Genomic DNA, 19,995 nt, shown 5'->3' on the forward strand with positions numbered 1-19,995 from the left:
TTTTTGCTATGGTCTCTTTTGTTTCTTTTGCATTTATTTCTGCCTTAATTTTTTAAGATTTCTTTCCTTCTACTAACCCTGGGGTTCTTCATTTCTTCCTTCTCTAGTTGCTTTAGGTGTAGAGTTAGGTTATTTATTTGACTTTTTTCTTGTTTCTTGAGGTAAGCCTGTATTGCTATGAACCTTTCCCTTAGCACTGCTTTTACAGTGCCCCATAGGTTTTGGGTTGTTGTGTTTTCATTTTCATTCATTTCTATGCATATTTTGATTTCATTTTTGATTTCTTCTATGATTTGTTGGTTATTCAGAAGCGTGTTATTTAGCCTCCATATGTTGGAATTTTTAACAATTTTTTTCCTGTAATTGAGATCTAATCTTACTGCACTGTGGTCAGAAAAGATGACTGGAATGATTTCAATTTTTTTGAATTTTCCAAGACCAGATTTTTGGCCCAGGATGTGATCTATTCTGGAGAAGGTTCCGTGTGCACTTGAGAAAAAGGTGAAGTTGATTGTTTTGGGGTGAAATGTCCTATAGATATCAATTAGGTCTAGCTGGTCCATTGTGTCATTTAAGGTTTGTGTTTCCTTGTTAATTTCCTGTTTAGTTGATCTATCCATAGTTGTGAGTGGGGTATTAAAGTCTCCCACTATTATTGTGTTACTATTAATTTCCTCTTTCATACTCGTTAGCGTTTGCCGTACATATTGTGGTGCTCCTATGTTGGGTGCATATATGTTGGCGTGCATATATATTTATAATTTGTTATAGTCTTCTTCTTGGATGTCTTTGATTCATTATGTAGTGGTCCTTCTTTGTCTCTTTTCAACAGCCTTTATTGAAAGTCTATTTTATTGATATGAGTATTGCGACTCCTGCTTTCTTTTGGTCTCCGTTTGCATGAAATATTATTTTTCCAGCCCTTCACTTTTAGTCGTATGTGTCTCTTGTTTTGAGGTGGGTCTCTGTCGACGGCAATATATAGGATCTTCGTTTTGTATCCATTCAGCCATCTTTGTCTTTTGGTTGGGGCAATTCACCCATTTACATTTAAGGTAATTATTGATAGGTGTGATCCCGTTGCCATTTACTTTGTTGTTTTGGGTTCACGTTTATACAACCTTTCTGCATTTCCTGTCTAGAGAAGATCCTTTAGCATTTGTTGAAGAGCTGGTTTGGTGGTGCTGATTTCTCTCTGCTTTTGTTTATCTGTAAAGCTTTTGAATTCTCCTTCATATCTGAATGAGATCCTTGCTGGATACAGTAATCTAGGTTGCAGGTTATTTTCTTTCATTACTTTCAGTACGTCCTGCCATTCCCTTCTGGCCTGGAGGGTTTCTATTGATAGATCAGCTGTTATCCTTATGGGAATCCCTTTGTGTGTTATTTGTTGTTTTTCCCTTGCTGCTTTTAATATTTGTTCTTTGTGTTTGATCTTTGTTAATTTGATTAATATGTGTCTTGGGGTGTTTTGCCTTGGGTTTATCCCGTTTGGGACTCTCTGGGTTTCTTGGACTTGGGTGGCTATTTCCTTCCCCATTTTAGGGAAGTTTTCAGCTATTATCTCCTCGAGTATTTTCTCATGGCCTTTCTTTTTGTCTTCTTCTTCTGGGATTTCTATGATTCGAATGTTGGTGCGTTTCACATTGTCCCAGAGGTCCCTGAAGTTGTCCTCACTTCTTTGATTCTTTTTTCTTTTTTCCTCTCTGCTTCATTTATTTCCACCATTTTATCTTCTACCTCACTTTTCCTATCTTCTGCCTCCGTTATTCTACTCTTGGTTCCCTCCAAAATGTTTTTGACCTCATTCATTGCATTATTCATTTTTAATTGACTCTTTTTTATTTCTTCTAGGTCTTTATTAAACAGTTCTTGTATCTTTTCAATCTTTGTTTCCAGGCTATTTATCTGTAACTCCATTTTGTTTTCAAGATTTTGGATCATTTTTATTATCATTATTCTAAATTCTTTTTCAGGTAGATTCCCTATCTCCTCCTCTTTTGTTTGACTTGGTGGGCATTTTTCATGTTCCTTTACCTGTTGGGTATTTCTTTGCCTTTTCATCTTGTTTAGATTGCTGTGTCTGGAGTGGACTTTCTGTATTCTGGAGGTCTGTGGTTCCTTTTTATTGTGGAGGATTTACCCAGTGGGTGGGGTTAGACGATTGGCTTGTCAAGGTTTCCCGGTTAGGGAAGCTTGCGTCAGTGTACTGTGCGTGGAACTTGATTTCTTCTTTTTGGAGAGCAATGGAGTGCCCAGTAATGAGTTTCGAGATGGGTCTATGTGTTAGGTGTCACCTTGGGCAGTCTGTATGTTGACATTCGGGGCTATGTTCCTGTGTTGCTGGAGAATTTGCGTGGTATGTCTTGCTCTAAAACTTACTGGCTCTTGGGTGGTGGTTGGTTTCAGTGTAGGTATGGAGGTTTTTGGACGGTCACTTATTGCTTAAAGTTCCATGTAGTCAGGAGTTTTCTGGTGTTCTCAGGTTTTGGGCTTAAGTCTCCTGCCTCTGGATTTCAGTTTTATTCTTACTGTAGTCTCAGGACTTCTCCAACTATACAGCACTGATAATAAAACTTCTAGGTTAATGGCGAAAAGATTCTCCCCTGTTAGGGACACCCAGAGAGGTTCACAGAGTTACATGAACAGAAGAAAAGGGAGGAGGGAGATAGAGATGAGCAGGAGGAGAAAAAGGGGGACTCAAGAGGAGAGAGACAGATCTACGCAGCTGTCTGTTCCCAGAGTGTTCTCCGTATCTCAGACACCTACAAGGATTCACAGAATTGGATTGGGAAGAGAAGGGGAAAGGAGGAAATAGAGGTGTTCTGAGGTAGAAAACAGAGAGTCAAGATTGGGAGAGAATAATCTTCGGTTTAAAGATAGGGCTTCTCTTTTTTTTTTTTTTTGGTAAGGTTATAGTGTAGTGAAAATGAAAATGAAGAGTAGTAGAGGAGTACTAGAGGACTTTAAAAGAAATAAGAGAAAAAGAAAAATAGAAAATAAAAGAGAAAACGGAAAGGAAAAAAAAGAAGAAAAAAGAAAAAAAACAAAAAAAAAAAGAAAGAAAGAAAAAAAAAATTTTTTTTTCCCCCTAATTAAAAAAATCGTAAAAATCTATGTAAATGAAAGTTAAGGAGTAATGGGGGAGTAATAGGGAATTTTAAAGGAAAATAAAAGAAAAAATAAAAAAGAAAAAATATAAAAAGAAAAAAAAAAATTTTTTTTTTTTTTTCCTTACTTAGAAAAAAAAAGTAAAAATATATCTAGGAGTTTCTCTGTAGCTGCTGCGGTCAGTGTGGGTTCGGCTCAGTTTCAGATAGCTCCTCGTTCCAGCTTACACTTCTCGATATCTACAGGGCCCTTCCAGTGAAGTCGGTGTTTTCTAGAGGGATTTTAATCTGTTGCACCAGTCCCTTCTGAAGCGGTTCCCTTTGTTTATTTGGCTTCTGTTTGCCTGTCTCTTCAGACCCTCATTTCCGCCCTGACACAGGCGGGCGGAGGTGGACTCTTATTCAGTCAGCTAGTTCCGTTGCGCTGCTGGGAGGGGCTGACGCTGCGGGGAGGGGCTGGCGCTGCGGGGCGGGGCTGACGCTGCGGGGAGGGGCTGGCGCTGCTGGGAGGGGCTGACGCTGCGGGGAGGGGCTGGCGCTGCGGGGCGGGGCTGACGCTGCGGGGAGGGGCTGGCCCTGCGGGGGCGGGCTGGCGCTGCCGGGAGGGGCTGACGCTGCTTTCTCCGTCTGCCGCTGCTCAGGCTCCCGGCTGTTCTATATGGAGCGCGCCCGCGCTGCGCTAGGTTCCAGCCCTCGGGTGTTACACAAAAGCGCGGAAGGAAAAGCTGCGCCTGCTCTCTGTGCCTTCCCCGTCAGAGCGGTCCAGGCAGCGAGGGGCTTGATGGGCGCACTATCCCCAGGTGTGGCGCACTCACTCCCTTCCGCGGACCCAGTCTCAGTTTCCGCTGGCGCCAGTCGGGTGCGCGCGCCTTCCGCCCTCCGCGTCCCCAGCCCCAGTCCCCGCCCGCGCCGGTCGGGTGCCTGCGCCCTGTGTCTCGCCGCGACCTTCCCCTCCCCCCTGCCTCCTGCCTCCGGCGGGGCTGGGCGGGTCCGCAGCCTGCGACCTCTTCTTGGGACTTTCTCCGTCCCTTTGTTCTGCGAACGGCCGGCAGTGTGTTCCGGCCGGTCAACTCTCTCCCCCTTGGTCTCCCACAGTTCAAGTTGGCACCTCACAGAAGCTCCCTCCGATTGTCCTCAGGGCACTCAGGCCCGGACCCTAGCCCAAGCAAGGCCGCCTAAGACTCCCTTCCCGGGACGGGTCTCCGTCCTTAGCTCTTTTGTCTCACTTTTTATCTTTTATATTTTGTCCTACCTCCTTTCGAAGACAATGGTCTGCTTTTCTGGGCGCCTGATGACCTCAGCTAGCGATCAGAAGTTGTTTTGTGAGGTTTGCTCTGCATTCAGTTATTCTTTTGATGAATTTGTAGGAGAGAAAGTGGTCTCCCCGTCCTACTCCTCCGCCATCTTGGCTCCTCCCTGTTTCAGTTCTTAATATAAAATTTATTTACATGAGGAGAGTGACAAATGGTAGTATGTTGCTAATAATATTTTTTAAAAAACAGAAAAACAATGAATAGGAAAAAGCAGTTTAGCATATAAGGTGATGCTGTATCATGGACTAAAGATCACTTCAAACGATAATATATCACCATTTTAGAGGATTCAGTTCAGTTCGGTTCAGTCACTCAGTAATGTCTGACTCTTTGCAACCCTTTGGACTGCAGCACACCAGGCTTCCCTGTCCATCACCACCTCCTGGAGCTTGCTAAAACTCATGCCCATCGAGTCGGTGATGCCATCCAACCATCTCACCCTCTGTTGCCTCTTCTCCTCCTGCCTTCAATCTTTCCCAGCATCAGAGTCTTTTCCAGTGAGTCAGTACTTCACATCAGGTGGCAAACGTATTGGAGCCTCAGCTTCAGCATCAATCCTTCCAATGAATATTCAGGACTGATTACCTTTAGGATGGACTGGTTGGATCTCCTTGCAGTCCAAGGGACTCTCAAGAGTCTTCTCCAACACCACAGTTCAAAAGCATCAGTTCTTTGATGCTCAGATTTCTTTGTGATCCAACTCTCACAACCACAGATGACTACTGGAAAAACCATAAATTTGACTATATGGACCTTATTCAGCAAAGTATTCAGCAAAGTAATGTCTCTGCTGTAATGTCTCTGCCATAATGGTATGGACCTAACAGAAGCAGAAGATATTAAGAAGAGGTGGCAAGAATACACAGAAGAACAGTACAAAAAAGATCTCCACAACCCAGATAATCATGATGGTGTGATCACTCACCTACAGTCAGACATTCTGGAATGGGAAGTCAAGTGGCCTTAGAAAGCATCACTAGGAACAAAGCTAGTGGAGGTGATGGAATTCCAGTTGAGCTATTTCAAAACCTAAAAGATGATGCTGTGAAAGTGCTGCAATCAATATGCCAGCAAACTTGGAAAACTCAGAAGTGGCCACAGGACTGGAAAAGGTCAATTTTCATTCCGATCCCACAGAAAGGCAATGCCAAAGAATGCTCAAACTACTGCACAATTGCACTCATTTTACATGCTAGTGAAGTAATGCGCAAAATTATCCAAGTCAGACTTCAGCAATATGTGAACCGTGAACTTCCGGATGTTCAAGCTAGATCTAGAAAAGGCAGAGGAACCAGAGATCCAGTTGCCAACATCCTCTGGATCATCTAAAAAGCAAGAGAGTTCCAGAGAAAAACATCTATTTCTGCTTTATGGACTATGCCAAAGCCTTTGACTGTGTGGATCACAATAAACTGGAAAATTTTGAAAGAGATGGGAATACCACATCACTTGACTTTCCTCCTGAGAAATTCATATGCAGGTCAGGAAGCAACAGTTAGAACTGGACAGGGAACCACAGACTGATTCCGTATTGGGAAAGGATTATGTCAAGGCTGTATATTGTCACCCTGCTTATTTAACTTCTATGCAGAGTACATCATGAGAAATGCTGGGCTGGATGAAGCACAAGCTGGAATCAAGATTGCTGGGAGAGATAATAACTTCAGATATGCAGATGGCACCACCCTTAGGGCAGGAATTGAAGAACTAAAGAGCCTCTTGATGAAAGTGAAAGAGGAGAGTGAAAAAGTTGGCTTAAAGCTCAACATTCAGAAAATAAATGTCATGGCATCCGGTCCCATCACTTCATGGCAAATAGATGGAGAAACAGTGGAACAGTGGCAGAGTTTATTTTTTGGGCTCCAAAATCACTGCAGATGGTGACTGCAGCCATGAAATTAAAAGACACTTACTCCTTGGAAGGAAAGTTATGACCAACTTGGACAGCATATTAAAAAGCAGAGACATTACTTTGCCAACAAAGGTCCATCTAGTCAAAGCTATGGTTTTTCCAGTGATCATGTATGGATGTGAGAGTTGGACTATAAAGAAAGCTGAGCGCTGAAGAATTGATGCTTTTGGACTGTGGTGTTGGAGAAGGCTCTTGAGAGTCCCTTGGACAGCAAGGAGATCCAACCAGTCCATCTTAAAGGAAATCAGTCCTGAATATCCATTGGAAGGATTGACGTTGAAGCTGAAACTCCAATACCTTGGCCACCTGATGCAAAGAGCTGACTCATTTGGAAAGACCCTGATTCTGGGAAAGATTGAAGGCAGGAGGAGAAGGGGATGACAAAGGATGAGATGGTTGGATGGCATCACTGACTCAATGGACATGAGTTTGGGTGAACTCCGGGAGTTGGTGATGGACAGGGAGGCCTGGGGTGCTGCAGTCCATGGGGTTTCAAAGAGTCAGACAGGAATTAGTGACTGAACTGAACTGACCAGACCCACTCCCATAATATACATTCTAAGATATCAGAATTAGTCAGAAGGTTTTCAGGATGGAGAATCCGCCCTCAAGCAGGATGCATTGTTGTTATATAATCCCCAGTGCAGAGTTTAAACAGAGTTGTTTGTTGTGTAATCATCAGTTTTGGATTTAGAGAGAAAAAAAAAAAAATTTATGTGACTAACACTAAGGAATGTAGAGAAAAAAGAAAGAAAAGTGTCTCCTCCTCTGGGACCCCGGACTTCTTACCAACCTGCCTGGGAATTGACTCTCTCAATACCTTTAGATCAGAAGTGTTTTTATGAGGACAGGTCACTGGATGCTACCATGTCCATAGGGCCTTTATTCTTATTTATGTTTAGAATATGATCATGGAACCTTAGAGCTAGGAAAGATAAGAATGATAATTTCATGTAGTGCCCTCATTTTTCCATTGAGAAAGAGTAAAGACCTTGATCTGCTTCCTCCTCTGGAAACTCACAGAACTGGGAGTCTGACATGACTTCCTGTCTCCATTCAACCAGTATTCTTTAGATTACATCATAACTTCTCACAATAACACACATTTGATGTATTTGTTGTAGTTTATCTTAAAAGTATTTAAAATTATGTGTACAGTTAAAGACAATGTCTTATTCCTTAAGAATATATTTCAGTCCAAGGGCTTTTTAATAATGTATGAAAGCCTTAGGTTTCAGATTGGCAATGGATTTTAACTCACATCAGTTTAATTAAAATTTGAAGTAGATAAATCTTGTTAAGTGTCTCCACTTTTTAACATTTTGCTATAATGCGAATCATGACAAATCTCTCTAGGAGAAGCTATGTGAGTCCTGCAATAAATAGCCTTCGGTTTTATCTGCATGGAGAACTCCATTTTGTGATATGTAGAGATTTGATCTAACCTACCAAAGTAAACACTGGAAGCCGGCACTTCCAGTAATACTGTGAAGAGTGCAATCCTAGAAGCATACAGATATGTCGGAAATTCTGATTCTATGCTTGTGTTAGTATTTGAACTTGGACAGCATAATTAACTTTTGTTTTAGAGATAAAAATCTCTAATGTTAGTTTGCAACTGTTTAAAAGTCAATTCAGGTTAAATACAATTTCCGTCACAAAGTCTTTATTAATTTCTCCTAGCTGAAAATAATCTCTATTGTTTTTGTTTCTCTTTAATTCTGTCTCTCCTAAGCAGTATTAACTTCCAATTTTATTATGTAAATATACATAACAGCAAAGCTTCACGTTCATCTTTGTAAACTGAGAACAATGCAGAAGTAACTTGAACACTGAAAAATATTTGTTAAAAAGTTACTTGATGAATGTACATGGCATTATGTATTTTTGGCAATCTAAATTTTCAGACATAAAAATAGCACCCAGTTGGTAACTGAATGCAGGATTTATGTCATAATATCCCTCAATGTATTGATGACTGACTTCAATGATTTAAGTATCTGACAAAACCTTTTTTTTCTTTTCCATTTGAAAAAAGGAATGCCAAGTCTTTTTCTTTTTTTCCAAGTCTTTTTCTTATCTTGTGATGGTATCAAGAAGTTGATGCCTTTATAATAATTGAGTAAGGTGGGGAAGAATCCTATGAATTTGCATCACTAAAGCTGTTTGTGATGGTGATTAGCTACACTTATACCTTTTCTCTATAGCCTTAGTATCTGATTCACTGCTAACCACTGATCTGTCTCACTGTTTTGGCCATGTGAATCGATAGCTTAGGGGGAGATCAATACCAGGTTCATAAGATCACATGAAAATCAACCCAATTTCATGATGTAATTATGCACCTAAGTTAATTATTTAGGCCTGCATTTTGTGTGATGTTAATTTCATTACTGAAAAAAGATACTGAGTTAACCTGTGCATTTCAGTTTTAGATACAGCAGGTAATTGCAAGCTGACATGAACCAGGAAAAGGGCATGACACTCACTTTCATCAATTATGGTTTGATTGATTGAGTTAGAAGTCAAGATGGCTCAGTTCTTCACCTTTACCCACTAATGCTATTTTCTGGGCTAACTGCAAGGAGGCAAAGTTTCACAATGTACAAGCGATCTCAAATGCTACATGCACTACTCCTCATCTTGAAATGTTTATCCTAGAAGCTATTCTACTTGTTGTTCTGAGTGACTGGAAGTTCCTTTTCATGTTTCTTTTGCTTATTTATTATGTAGATAATTATAACCTGTAAATAGGAACATGAAGTACAAGAACACGGTTTGATCATTTTCTTGAAACTACACTAATACAAATGAGCAAATAAAATGGGATTTTTCAATTATGTATAAAATGACACAGGCTTGAATAACTTCTTCTCTCAATGAAGCATTTATTAAGGGTTAGAAATTTAAAAGAGCTTGGAAGTATTAACCTCTGCAAAAAGTTTAGGGAGGATGGATTATCAAGACACATGCTCTGTATCTTTCTCTTCTTGAGCCTAGATTGAGGGAATTGTGAGCAGAAAAAAATCTTCCCTTTTTCCCAAAAATCTCTGCTTGAGGGAATTTGACGCTTTGGACGTCATAATTCATCCAGCAGTGATTAGCACAGTTATAACCAGCTCTGCTAAAGAAGGAACTGCCAGCTGAAAAGCAGGATTCACAACTGTTTGCCAGGCTGTTTCCCAGCCCTGTACAAGCTAGTTTTCAAGTGTCATTTTAATGCCCTGTTCATAGGAATACTGCAGCCAATATACCTACTCAGTAGCTTACGGTTTCCGCTACCAACCAATGTTGTATCTTTGCTAATCCATAATCCTGGTGGGGTATGTTAGCCTCTCACTTTATCTTAAGCAGTTTCTGCTGTTCAGTTCTCTTACCATTTAAAGAGTTTTCTTTCATTAGTCAAACTCTCAAGTATACTCTTATTTATTATATTAAATATTTCTTTCTGGGTAAGTTTGGACAAGAGCTAGCATTACATCAAGAGTGAGCAAACAATCTCTCCCACCTCAAATGACTCATATAAAACTTCATGCTTTTCGGTTTGCTCTTTTCCTAACCTTCTAATGTCAGAGTTTCACACATACGTACACTTACTCACTTTCTTTTCTCAATAGCATTGGTTATGCATTCTTATTCACTACTTCTATCAAATTATTTTTTACTTTTATAATATGGCAGGCATGACTGTCAGGATACAAAGGTAGGTTATACCTAAGCACCTACTTCTAAGAATTCTCTCATAACCACGCAATTTCCTATTTATAGTCTTTCTGATTATGAACAGAGGCTTTTCTCCACTTATGGCGCCCATCAGGCCTCACTATGATCACCATTGTATGTGGTTGCTATGTGTGTGGATTTGGGATTCAACTTACTCCCTGGTGGCTCAGAGGTTAAAGAGTCTGCTTGCAATGCTGGAGACCCAGGTTCAATCCCTGGGTCGGGAAGATCCCCTGGAGAAGGAAATGGCAACCCACTCCAGTACTCTTGCCTGGAAAATTCCATGGATGGAGGAACCTCGTCCAATGGAATTGGAAAGAGTTGGACACGACTGAATGACTTTACTTTACAATGCCTCAGTTTTCATACCATCTACTCTATGATGTAGGGAGAATTATTTTATATCTCTATTCATAAGCATTCCTTAAAATAAATATTATAGTAGTGCTTATTTCATAGGGCTGTAGTAAAGATTTAATGACATGATGCTTGCAAGTGAAAGTCGCTCAGTCATGTCTGACTGTTTGCAACCCCATGGACTATATAGTCTCCAGGCCAAAATACTGGAGTGGGTAGCCTTTCCCTTCTCCAGAGGATCTTCCCAACCCAGGGATCAGAACCCATGTCCCCCCCATTGCTGGTGGATTCTTTACCAGCTGAGCCACAAGGGAAGCCCAAGAATATACTGGAGTGGGTAGCCTATCCCTTCTCCAGCAGATCTTCCTGACCCAGGAATTGAACCAGGGTCTCCTGCATTGCAGGTGGATTCTTTACCAACTGGGCGATCAGGAAAGCCCTGATACATGCAAAACTCTATTTCTCTCTCTCTCTCAATTTTTCATACTTGCAAAACTCAACACAATACTTAGCATATTATAAATGCTTAATGGGGTTTCTGTGTGTGTGTGTGTGTGTGTGTGAAACAGAGAGAGAGAGAGAGAGAGGGAGAGAAAGAGAGAGTGTGGTTGCTTTAAAACATTTGAATCTAAATGAATGAAATTAGTTTTCTGGACAAAGGATAATCTGATGGCTGTTAGATAATTTGGTGAGTGCTTGAATTTTGATATTTTAGTTTGTGCCTTTTTATGTGACTTAATCACTCATAAATATCACAAAATTTAATATAGTTGTTAACATGAAAGTGATTGACCTTTATATTAATAACCATATTATAAAATGTTGAATACAATTTACAAAAAGTATGTGAAGCGACACTGGACAGCAGTTATTGCTAGAAATCTTGGATTTTATTTTAAGACGCATGTAAACAATGAAAAAGAAAGGTTAAGATAATGGCATATTCTTTTCTATGAAATGACTGAGTTCAAGTGCTATTTACTTATAGAAATTTTAAAATATAAAAATCCAAACTTTTGAAGAGAATGTCTAAAATAGAACCTTTACTATCATGAGTCATTACTCCCTTTTTATCTCTTAGGAATACACAATAGATATAATTTTTGCCCAAACCTGGTTTGATAGCCGTCTAAAATTCAACAGTACCATGAAAGTGCTCATGCTTAACAGTAATATGGTTGGGAAAATTTGGATTCCTGACACCTTCTTCAGAAACTCAAGGAAATCTGATGCTCATTGGATAACAACTCCTAATCGTCTTCTTCGAATATGGAATGATGGACGGGTTCTATATACTCTAAGGTATTACTGTTTAAAACAAAAAAAAGAACTTGTAGTTGCTCTAATTTAGTTTCTGTATTAATATTTGAAATTCATAAATTTCCCTTTTTCAAAGTTGAAAATAAGTATGAAGCTTCTTTTATACACTAAAATTTAAAAAGGTGAAATTTTGTGGAAACACTTGTTTAAGCTTGGTGTTACCCGTATGTGAATAGGACTGAAAGCAAAGAGGAAAAACTTCTTGATTTCCCTGTTTTGAAGCAGAAAAGGCTGTGGCATAAACACTATATTTTTAAACCTGTAAGGCAAACGATTGGCAGAGATTTTCTTTAGGAGTCCACCCTACTATAACACTTTGAAATACTCAATACTCTTTCAGTGGTGTAGTAAAACATCCCTGACAGAGGATTCAATGAGGGTTGAGAGTCAGGTTTATTTAATTCATTGTCTTGAACATATTGGCTCATTATAAATCATCCGCTTAATGGAAAGGTGTTTATGATCCAAAGAAAAAAAATTACCATACTTAACCGGATACACTCTGTTAATCTGCCTGTGTATGTACGCCTGTGTGTTTGTTGAGATTCTGAAGTATAAAATTTTAATCACAAACACAGAACCACACTTGGGCTAATTGAGGCAAGTTAGGTGGCTGGAGAGAAAAATGTCAGAATTTTATTAATCATTTATGAGTGTTAAAATATTACTACTTAAGATTTTGAGACTTCAGAATTATTATTATTTTATATTGTATCACAGTCCATTATTGTAGGACAAAATTATGTTTTAAAATTAAAGAAAATATTTTTAATGCCTGAAATTATTTCTTATTATTTAATATTTATTTTTCCATCTCAATAGACTGACAATTAATGCAGAATGTTACCTTCAGCTTCATAACTTTCCTATGGATGAACATTCATGTCCATTGGAATTTTCAAGTTGTAAGTAATAAAATGTTTGATATTTTCATAGAAGTTTATAGCCTATGATCCTTTTTATTTAAAAATGTAAAATGATGTGAGATAAACCATGATTTATACAATTATCAGAAGTTTAAATTATGTTTAACTATCTTAGATAAATTTATAAATAACATTTATTTCTTACTTTAAAAAGTGATAATAAATGCATACTGAATATATATATATATTTTATTATTTACAAATATTCATTCTATCTGTATCCTTTTCCTATTTTGATTAACTAAAGGACTACTGAAGATAGATTTGTATTCAAATATTTTTACACTGCCATGAATAAAAAATTGATTGAAATTTTATTCATCTTCCAGGAGGTCAGATTTAAGTTTATTACATTGTATTTTAAAATATATTTAATTGGTCTGGTGAAGAATTTTACCACATAAATAGCAAATATTTAAGAAGACATTAATGAGTTGGAAAAGTCAAGAAAGAAATAAGTTTACTTCATTCAAAAGAATGAATGAAACAAAGAGAAATTACTAGAGAGAAATAATTTAGGTATATAAACTGAATATTTGTTGCAAGGAAATAGCTATAATCTTTCTATACCAATATCAGTTTTATTTTATATTTATTAACATTTATTCTCACATGCATTTTTATAAAAATATTTTTCTACATAATATATAATTGAGCAAGTCTTTAAAACACATAAAATGCCTTTAAAAATGATATTGTCTATGTATATGAATGATATAATTCTATTTTCCTATTTTAAAATTGATTTTTTAAGATATTTTCTAGAATTTATTTATAGTAGATTATAAGTATTCATAAGTCTTTATCCTGCTTCTTCACTTTAAACATTCCCATGTATCTCTTGTTGCCCTTTGTTAAGGATTTTCTTGACTTTTAAAATTTTCATCTCACTAAAATGTCCTTTTTAATTCATATCTCATGTCTCATTACTTTGATTTTCTAGCATTGACCTCTCAATGAATAAAACAGTCAATTAACAACAAAGACTTGATTAATAGGAACATTCAAGGAGTAGCTGGTGCACAAATATTTGAAGATATACCGTATTCTCCTCTAGATATCATGCCTAAATCCTTGGTGTGGCATCTCTTTAGCTTTGATTGTCTTTACTGGGAATATTCTATCCCTGTTAGTGCAATTGGGTGTCACTAACATCAACATAATAATTATAACCATCTTTTTTTCACACACTTTATATGAGTCCAGTAGAGAATTAAGCCTTCTCCATCTAATATTTCACAATAAATATAGTTAGAAGATGTCACTATAGTTCCCATTTTAAGACTCAAAATCATGAAATTTAGAGTGGTTAAGTAACTAGCTCACTGTCTTATTTGACTAAGGTCTAAATCAGCATACCTGAGTGAATTAACTCCTTGAGAGGATTTAATCACAAGCCCACCGAACATGGATTTTCCCAAATTTCCTTAACTTGGTCCAAAATACCTTTGTGTATTTCTAGGATATGTAGCAAAAATAAAAGCATGTGTTTTTTAAAAGAATGCACTTACATTCTAGACAGTCACAGAGAAGGTAGATGTTTTCAACACAAATAACTAACAAAGGTCTAGTATCCAGAATATATATAAGAATTCAGACCAAGAAAAGATGGGGGAGGGGGGGACAGTAAAATAATGGGCAATTGAATAAGCAATGATCCAAAAAAGAAACTCAAAAATCTAATAACCACATGAAATTTGTTTTAGATTTTATTCGTATTCAGGAAAAAAAAAAAATACACTCTACAGTGAGAATAAAGAAGCCTGTCCACATAAACTTTAATGAGAACATGGATCAACATGCATTTTCAAACTCTGGCTGGTGAAAGATGAGATTAATATATTCTCTATGGAAAAGAGATTGACACTATCTCATAAAGTGGGAAGTATATGTAATCCACAACCCAGCTATTTCATGTCTAAGTATTTATACCAGAGAGACTTTTGCATATATGTGTTTTGTGAGACATGTACAATAATATTGTAAACTGCAGTGTTAGTAATAGCCAACAGGAGAGATTACAAGTGTGGACACAGTAAAATGGATGAATAAATTTTGGCACATCTTTACAACAGAACAGATTTACTACTGCTACATAAAATAGCATGAATGATTATTATAAATACTATATTAAAAGAAATAAGATGTAAAATAATGCATCCAGCATGGCAAAAATCAAGTAGAGTTCAAAAAGAACGTAAACTATATTTTTCAGAATTGCCTATCAAAAATATATATAACCAAAATCATAAGGGGAGGATTATCACATAAATCAGGTCAGTAGTTACCTCTGGATGAGAGGGGGAACACTACATTGGAGTGGATGCATGATTTTTTTTAGATGCTAGCAAGATTTTATTTCTTGTTTTAAATGTAATTAGCATGGACTATCATTATTTAATCATTAGGATTATTCTTTATACTATAGTCACCAATTTTATGCAGTATTTTTCTATATTAACCCATAAAAATGAGAAAGAATTTCCAAACATTTGTCTTTTGATAATGTTGGTGTTGCAACAATAACAGATTTGGATCTGCTAATGTATATATTTTTAATTTTAATTTTTACCTAGATGGATACCCTAAAAATGAAATTGAGTATAAGTGGAAAAAGCCTTCTGTAGAAGTGGCTGATCCTAAATACTGGAGGTTATATCAGTTTGCATTTGTAGGATTACGGAACACAACTGAAATCTCTCACACAATCTCTGGTAAGAAAGGAACACAAATCAATGACTAGTGCTAGCATCAAGTGGCATTTGTATTTAAATCTATGGCTTGAAATCCTATACTTATTTGTATTTTATAGCCAAAATATTTTTTTTTCTTCCAGGGGACTATATTATCATGACGATTTTCTTTGACCTGAGCAGACGGATGGGCTACTTCACCATTCAGACGTACATCCCGTGCATTCTGACTGTTGTACTTTCTTGGGTGTCTTTTTGGATCAATAAAGATGCAGTACCTGCAAGAACCTCGTTGGGTATGATGTAATGTTACGCTAGAGTGTCGTACGACTTCTAATGTGCTAAACGTTTATAGTTTAATGTACTAAAAATATTCCTCTAACTACAGTCAGACAGAAATGGACAGATGCTCTAGTGCAGTGTGATGTTGAAGCGAATATATGTAAACAAGTAGGAAATAGAATTGTAAAGAGATGGAAATCTCAGAAATGTTTTTAATAGAGGTCAAGGGAAGCATAAAAGCTAAATAAGAATGAATGCATGAAAATCATACCTAATCCGTGCATCTTAAATGTGGTCAGTATTATCAATACTTTTCATCAAGACTATTTTTAGCTGAATCACTAATAGGCAGTATTTATTGACTAGCGTGTATTTAAAAGGCTTTGAAATTCCCTGCTCTTACAATGGTACTAATGAATAGTCAACTGCTCCAAAGGACAGGGACAAGAAGTTTCTGGGCTTCTGTTATCTATAAAATGTGTTATTATTTTGTGAACTTTTGAGAGTTGCCTGTATAATAACATTGATTGAAAGGGTAATTTGTAATTCATACTTGATAAAAGAAACTTCTCCTTTCTTTCTTTGGCAATCTGTTGGAATAATCAGTGTAATCAGTAATTAGGCCTAAGAAAATGTGTCTACTTATTATACATTTGTTTAAAAGAAAATGATAACCTAAACTCTTGTATTGATATACAAAGATAAATTATTGATTGATTGATTACTTCCCCACATCAGTATAGTACATGAATCTCACTACTGATAATTGTGTCTTAAAAACATTAAAAAAAAGTTGGGACAGTTTCTATTTTCAAAAATAAAGAGGTTTTCCTGTAGTTCTATTGCAGCTAATAAATAACTCCATTTAGTAAATAGTAAAAAAGATTATAAAATTCAAATCACACAAAACTAGCAAGATAAAACAGGAAGTATCTAGTTCTGTACTTGGAACTGCAACTCCCAGAGAGTCTAAAGAGAGGTATAGATACAGCTGGGGACAATGCATTCATATCTGAATGTTGTTTCTATAAATATTTCAAATTATTTTATGTTCCAAGGTAAATAAATTACTTTAGGTTCTTTCTGTATGCTACTCTGAGTATTCTTGTCTGGAAAATCCCATGGACAGAGGATCCTATTGTGCTATAGTCCATAGGATCTCAAAGGGTTGGGACATGACTTAGCAACTAAGCAACAAAACTGAGTATAATAAATACTGTATGTTGTTTTTAAACAGCATTTTTGTATTTTCCCAAAGATAATCTGGATGGATTTTTTTATACCTTAAGGTTTCTACAAAGCCAAAAGCCTATGCCATAATGTCAAAGAGAATAGACAATTGTGGAATTGTATTTTTACATGAATTCATATTTTTTTAATGTTACCATATCAACTATAAACATAAGCCATAGTCAGGTCTACTTAGAAAATATCTCTTAAAATGGGGATTCCTGTGTAGTTGGAGGAGCAAAGATTTTTTAAAAATTATATATGCATACACGCATATATCCGTCCCTGAATGACAATGTCCTCAGCTCATTTATTTAACACTGCATTTTAACAAACGTTTTTCAACTGCTTTAGTGTTCTAGGTGCTGCAGTGTTAACAGTGAACATATGTTGTAAAGTGATGATGTTCATGTTAAAACAGGAAATATTTATGTTTTAGCGGGGTGTACAGGTGATGTACATATGTATAAAGCATAATAAAATGTCAGTGAGCAATAATGGCTATGAAGAAAAATCAAAGTAAATGACTAGAGAATGGCAAGGTATGTGGGTGGATACTTATTTGCTATGTTACCTTGTGGAGTCAGACTAGTCCTCTCTGAGGAGGTGGCAGAGACCTAAGGAAGTCTCTGTTGGATATCTGGTATTCTAAATGTTTTCTTAATTTCATGAACTCAGATATGTTTTAATAGGAAATCCACCATATTATTTTTAAGCTAAAGTCTGTGATAACAAATACTAAATAAAATAGATAAATGTCTAAAAGCTAAGTTCTGCTATATTTTTCCTTACTTCATGAAATAGATATGTAATAGTATTTTAGTCAAGTGAAATTTAATTTCATCATTGGTAATGCAATCAAGTCTACTTGGAATGGGACATAATAATGGAAACAAGGGGTACCTTGGGAAATCTACCTTTAACCACAGGAATGTTATTATTTAATAAATTACAAAAAATAGTGCACTAAGCAAGGAAGAGAGAAGAATGGTAGTCACGGAGATTATTTCATGCTTACTATATGAAAATACTTTAATTATAATTTTGGGCTAAAAATAATTGAAGCAAAAACTGTCAGGAATAATGAGAGAAATATAAAAATCTACAATAATAGTTGGACATTTTAATACTATGAAAATGAAAATCTTTTACATTTACAGAATAACTACATGGAAAAATCAATTAAGATGTATAAAATTTAAATGAAATTATCAACCTATTTTACCTGATTGATATTTATAAAACATTGTACCTAACTACAGAATATACAACATGTTCAAATGCATACAAAATATTAATCAAGGTATCAACAACATTCAAAAAACTAAAATTTTCCAGAATATATTTTCTGACCAAAATGAAAGTAAATGAAAAATTAATACAAATTTTATAGGTTAATAATGGCCTCATTTATTTGGAATTTTTTAAAATGATCTTTTATATAACCCCTGAGTTAAAAATTAATCAAAAGGGAAATTAGAAAACATTTCAAACTGAATTTTAGTAAGAAATTAGCATATAAATATTTGTAAAATGCAGCTAAAGCCTTGCTTAGAGGGTGAAATTATAGATTTAAAATCTAGTATTAGAAGGGAAAAAAGATTTTACATCTGCTTTAAACCCAAATGAAATAAATACATTTTTTATAAATATATTAAACAAAATATATTACATTTCTGTGTCAATTTTTTAGTTGAGAGGCACAGATGAGTTAAGAAAATCCCCCCTAAGGTCACAGAGTTAATAGGTGGGAATGTCAGAATTTGAACTTAACTTGTCTCCATAACTTCCAATCCGTCATAACTGTATCATCCTTAACTTTTTTCAATCCTAAGTGATGACAAAAATAAAAAGATGAGCATATGAAAGGAATTATTATTAAGGTGTGTTTTAATGTAGATATGAAGGGAAAAGTTGGATATTAACTTCATCATACAAAAGGGGTGCTATTATTTTCAGCCCAGATATTGCCAATCTGTAAATAATTGGCCAAATTAAGATTCATCTGGTGTTATATTTAGGACTTCTTGGAGAGAAAACAATTCCCCTAATGGTGCTCTATTTCATGAGATGAAGAATGAGAATTAAGGCAGTTTGGATAAGGAGAGAGAGAGCATGTGCGTCTGTAAGGGGGGCTAAAATGAGCAGTGGCAAGAACCACAAGAAGGCCATGGATAAAGAGAAATAGACAGCCTCAAAGATCCATATACAGGGCTTGGGTCCAGGGGGACATCCTCATTTTATATGTTGACTTCTTCAAAATATGATTTACTCTTGTCTTTCTAAAATAGTCACTTGGTATCATTTTGCCTGTATTTACTGAGACTAAAAAATAGGTTTAATACAAGTTATAAAAAAGTTATGGCAGTTTGGATTAATTTTAACTGTGTCTGACAGGAAACCTTAGATCACTGGAAATTAAATTAGACAGAGGCCTAACATGGCTTCTGATGGTCTGGCCATCATATTCCAGCAGAAATCAATTGAGAAAGAGGAAAAGAAGGGCATTTCCTATCTCTCTAATGTCTAAGGACATCTTTTGGTCCTTGTTTACACCCTTGACTTGATTCTTCTTGGCTACATTTCAGCCTGTGGCCACACATAGCTAAAGGAAGCTGGCAGATAAATGCACTTCCAGGCAGGCACAGGCCAGCTAAAAATTGGATAGTCTATTATTCTGGAAGAAGGCAAGGACAGGTATGGGGGGTTACCTACTTGCAGTCCAGAGAATTTACATGATTAAAAGTCATGCAAAGAATGCACTGAACACAATGTAGCTATGGTTACCAGACTTTTTCCCCTGTAAATCATGAGTAATCATATTCTTTTGCTTCCATGCCATATCAAGTGGAAGACTAAAAATGGTCTAAGATCATTTTCATCATCTATTTTTCTTCGTCCTTCCACAGGCATCACCACAGTGCTGACTATGACCACTCTGAGTACAATTGCCAGGAAGTCCTTACCGAAGGTTTCCTATGTGACTGCGATGGATCTCTTTGTTTCTGTCTGTTTCATTTTTGTTTTTGCAGCTTTGATGGAGTATGGCACCTTGCATTATTTTACCAGCAACAAAAAAGTTAAGACTGCTAGAGAAAAAAAGCCAAAAATCAAGACCTCGGTATGTTA

At 36.5% G+C, this 19,995-nt stretch overlaps 1 protein-coding gene across 2 annotated transcripts in view; it reads left to right on the plus strand.

Annotated features, from left to right (window-relative positions):
• GABRG1 (gamma-aminobutyric acid type A receptor subunit gamma1) overlaps positions 1-19,995 on the plus strand; it is a 99,256-nt gene that overhangs the window by 63,360 nt on the left and 15,901 nt on the right. Inside the window, exons 4-8 of one of the 2 annotated variants that reach the window (XM_043438850.1) lie at positions 11,497-11,717; positions 12,558-12,640; positions 15,238-15,375; positions 15,498-15,650; positions 19,776-19,987. In XM_043438850.1, coding sequence (XP_043294785.1) covers positions 11,497-11,717; positions 12,558-12,640; positions 15,238-15,375; positions 15,498-15,650; positions 19,776-19,987 — 807 coding nt within the window. The remainder of the gene's footprint in view (positions 1-11,496; positions 11,718-12,557; positions 12,641-15,237; positions 15,376-15,497; positions 15,651-19,775; positions 19,988-19,995) is intronic. The other variant, XM_043438849.1, reaches the window with a different exon arrangement.

This window comes from Cervus canadensis, chromosome 19 (assembly GCF_019320065.1).
Source record: "Cervus canadensis isolate Bull #8, Minnesota chromosome 19, ASM1932006v1, whole genome shotgun sequence".
Lineage (NCBI taxonomy): Eukaryota > Metazoa > Chordata > Mammalia > Artiodactyla > Cervidae > Cervus > Cervus canadensis.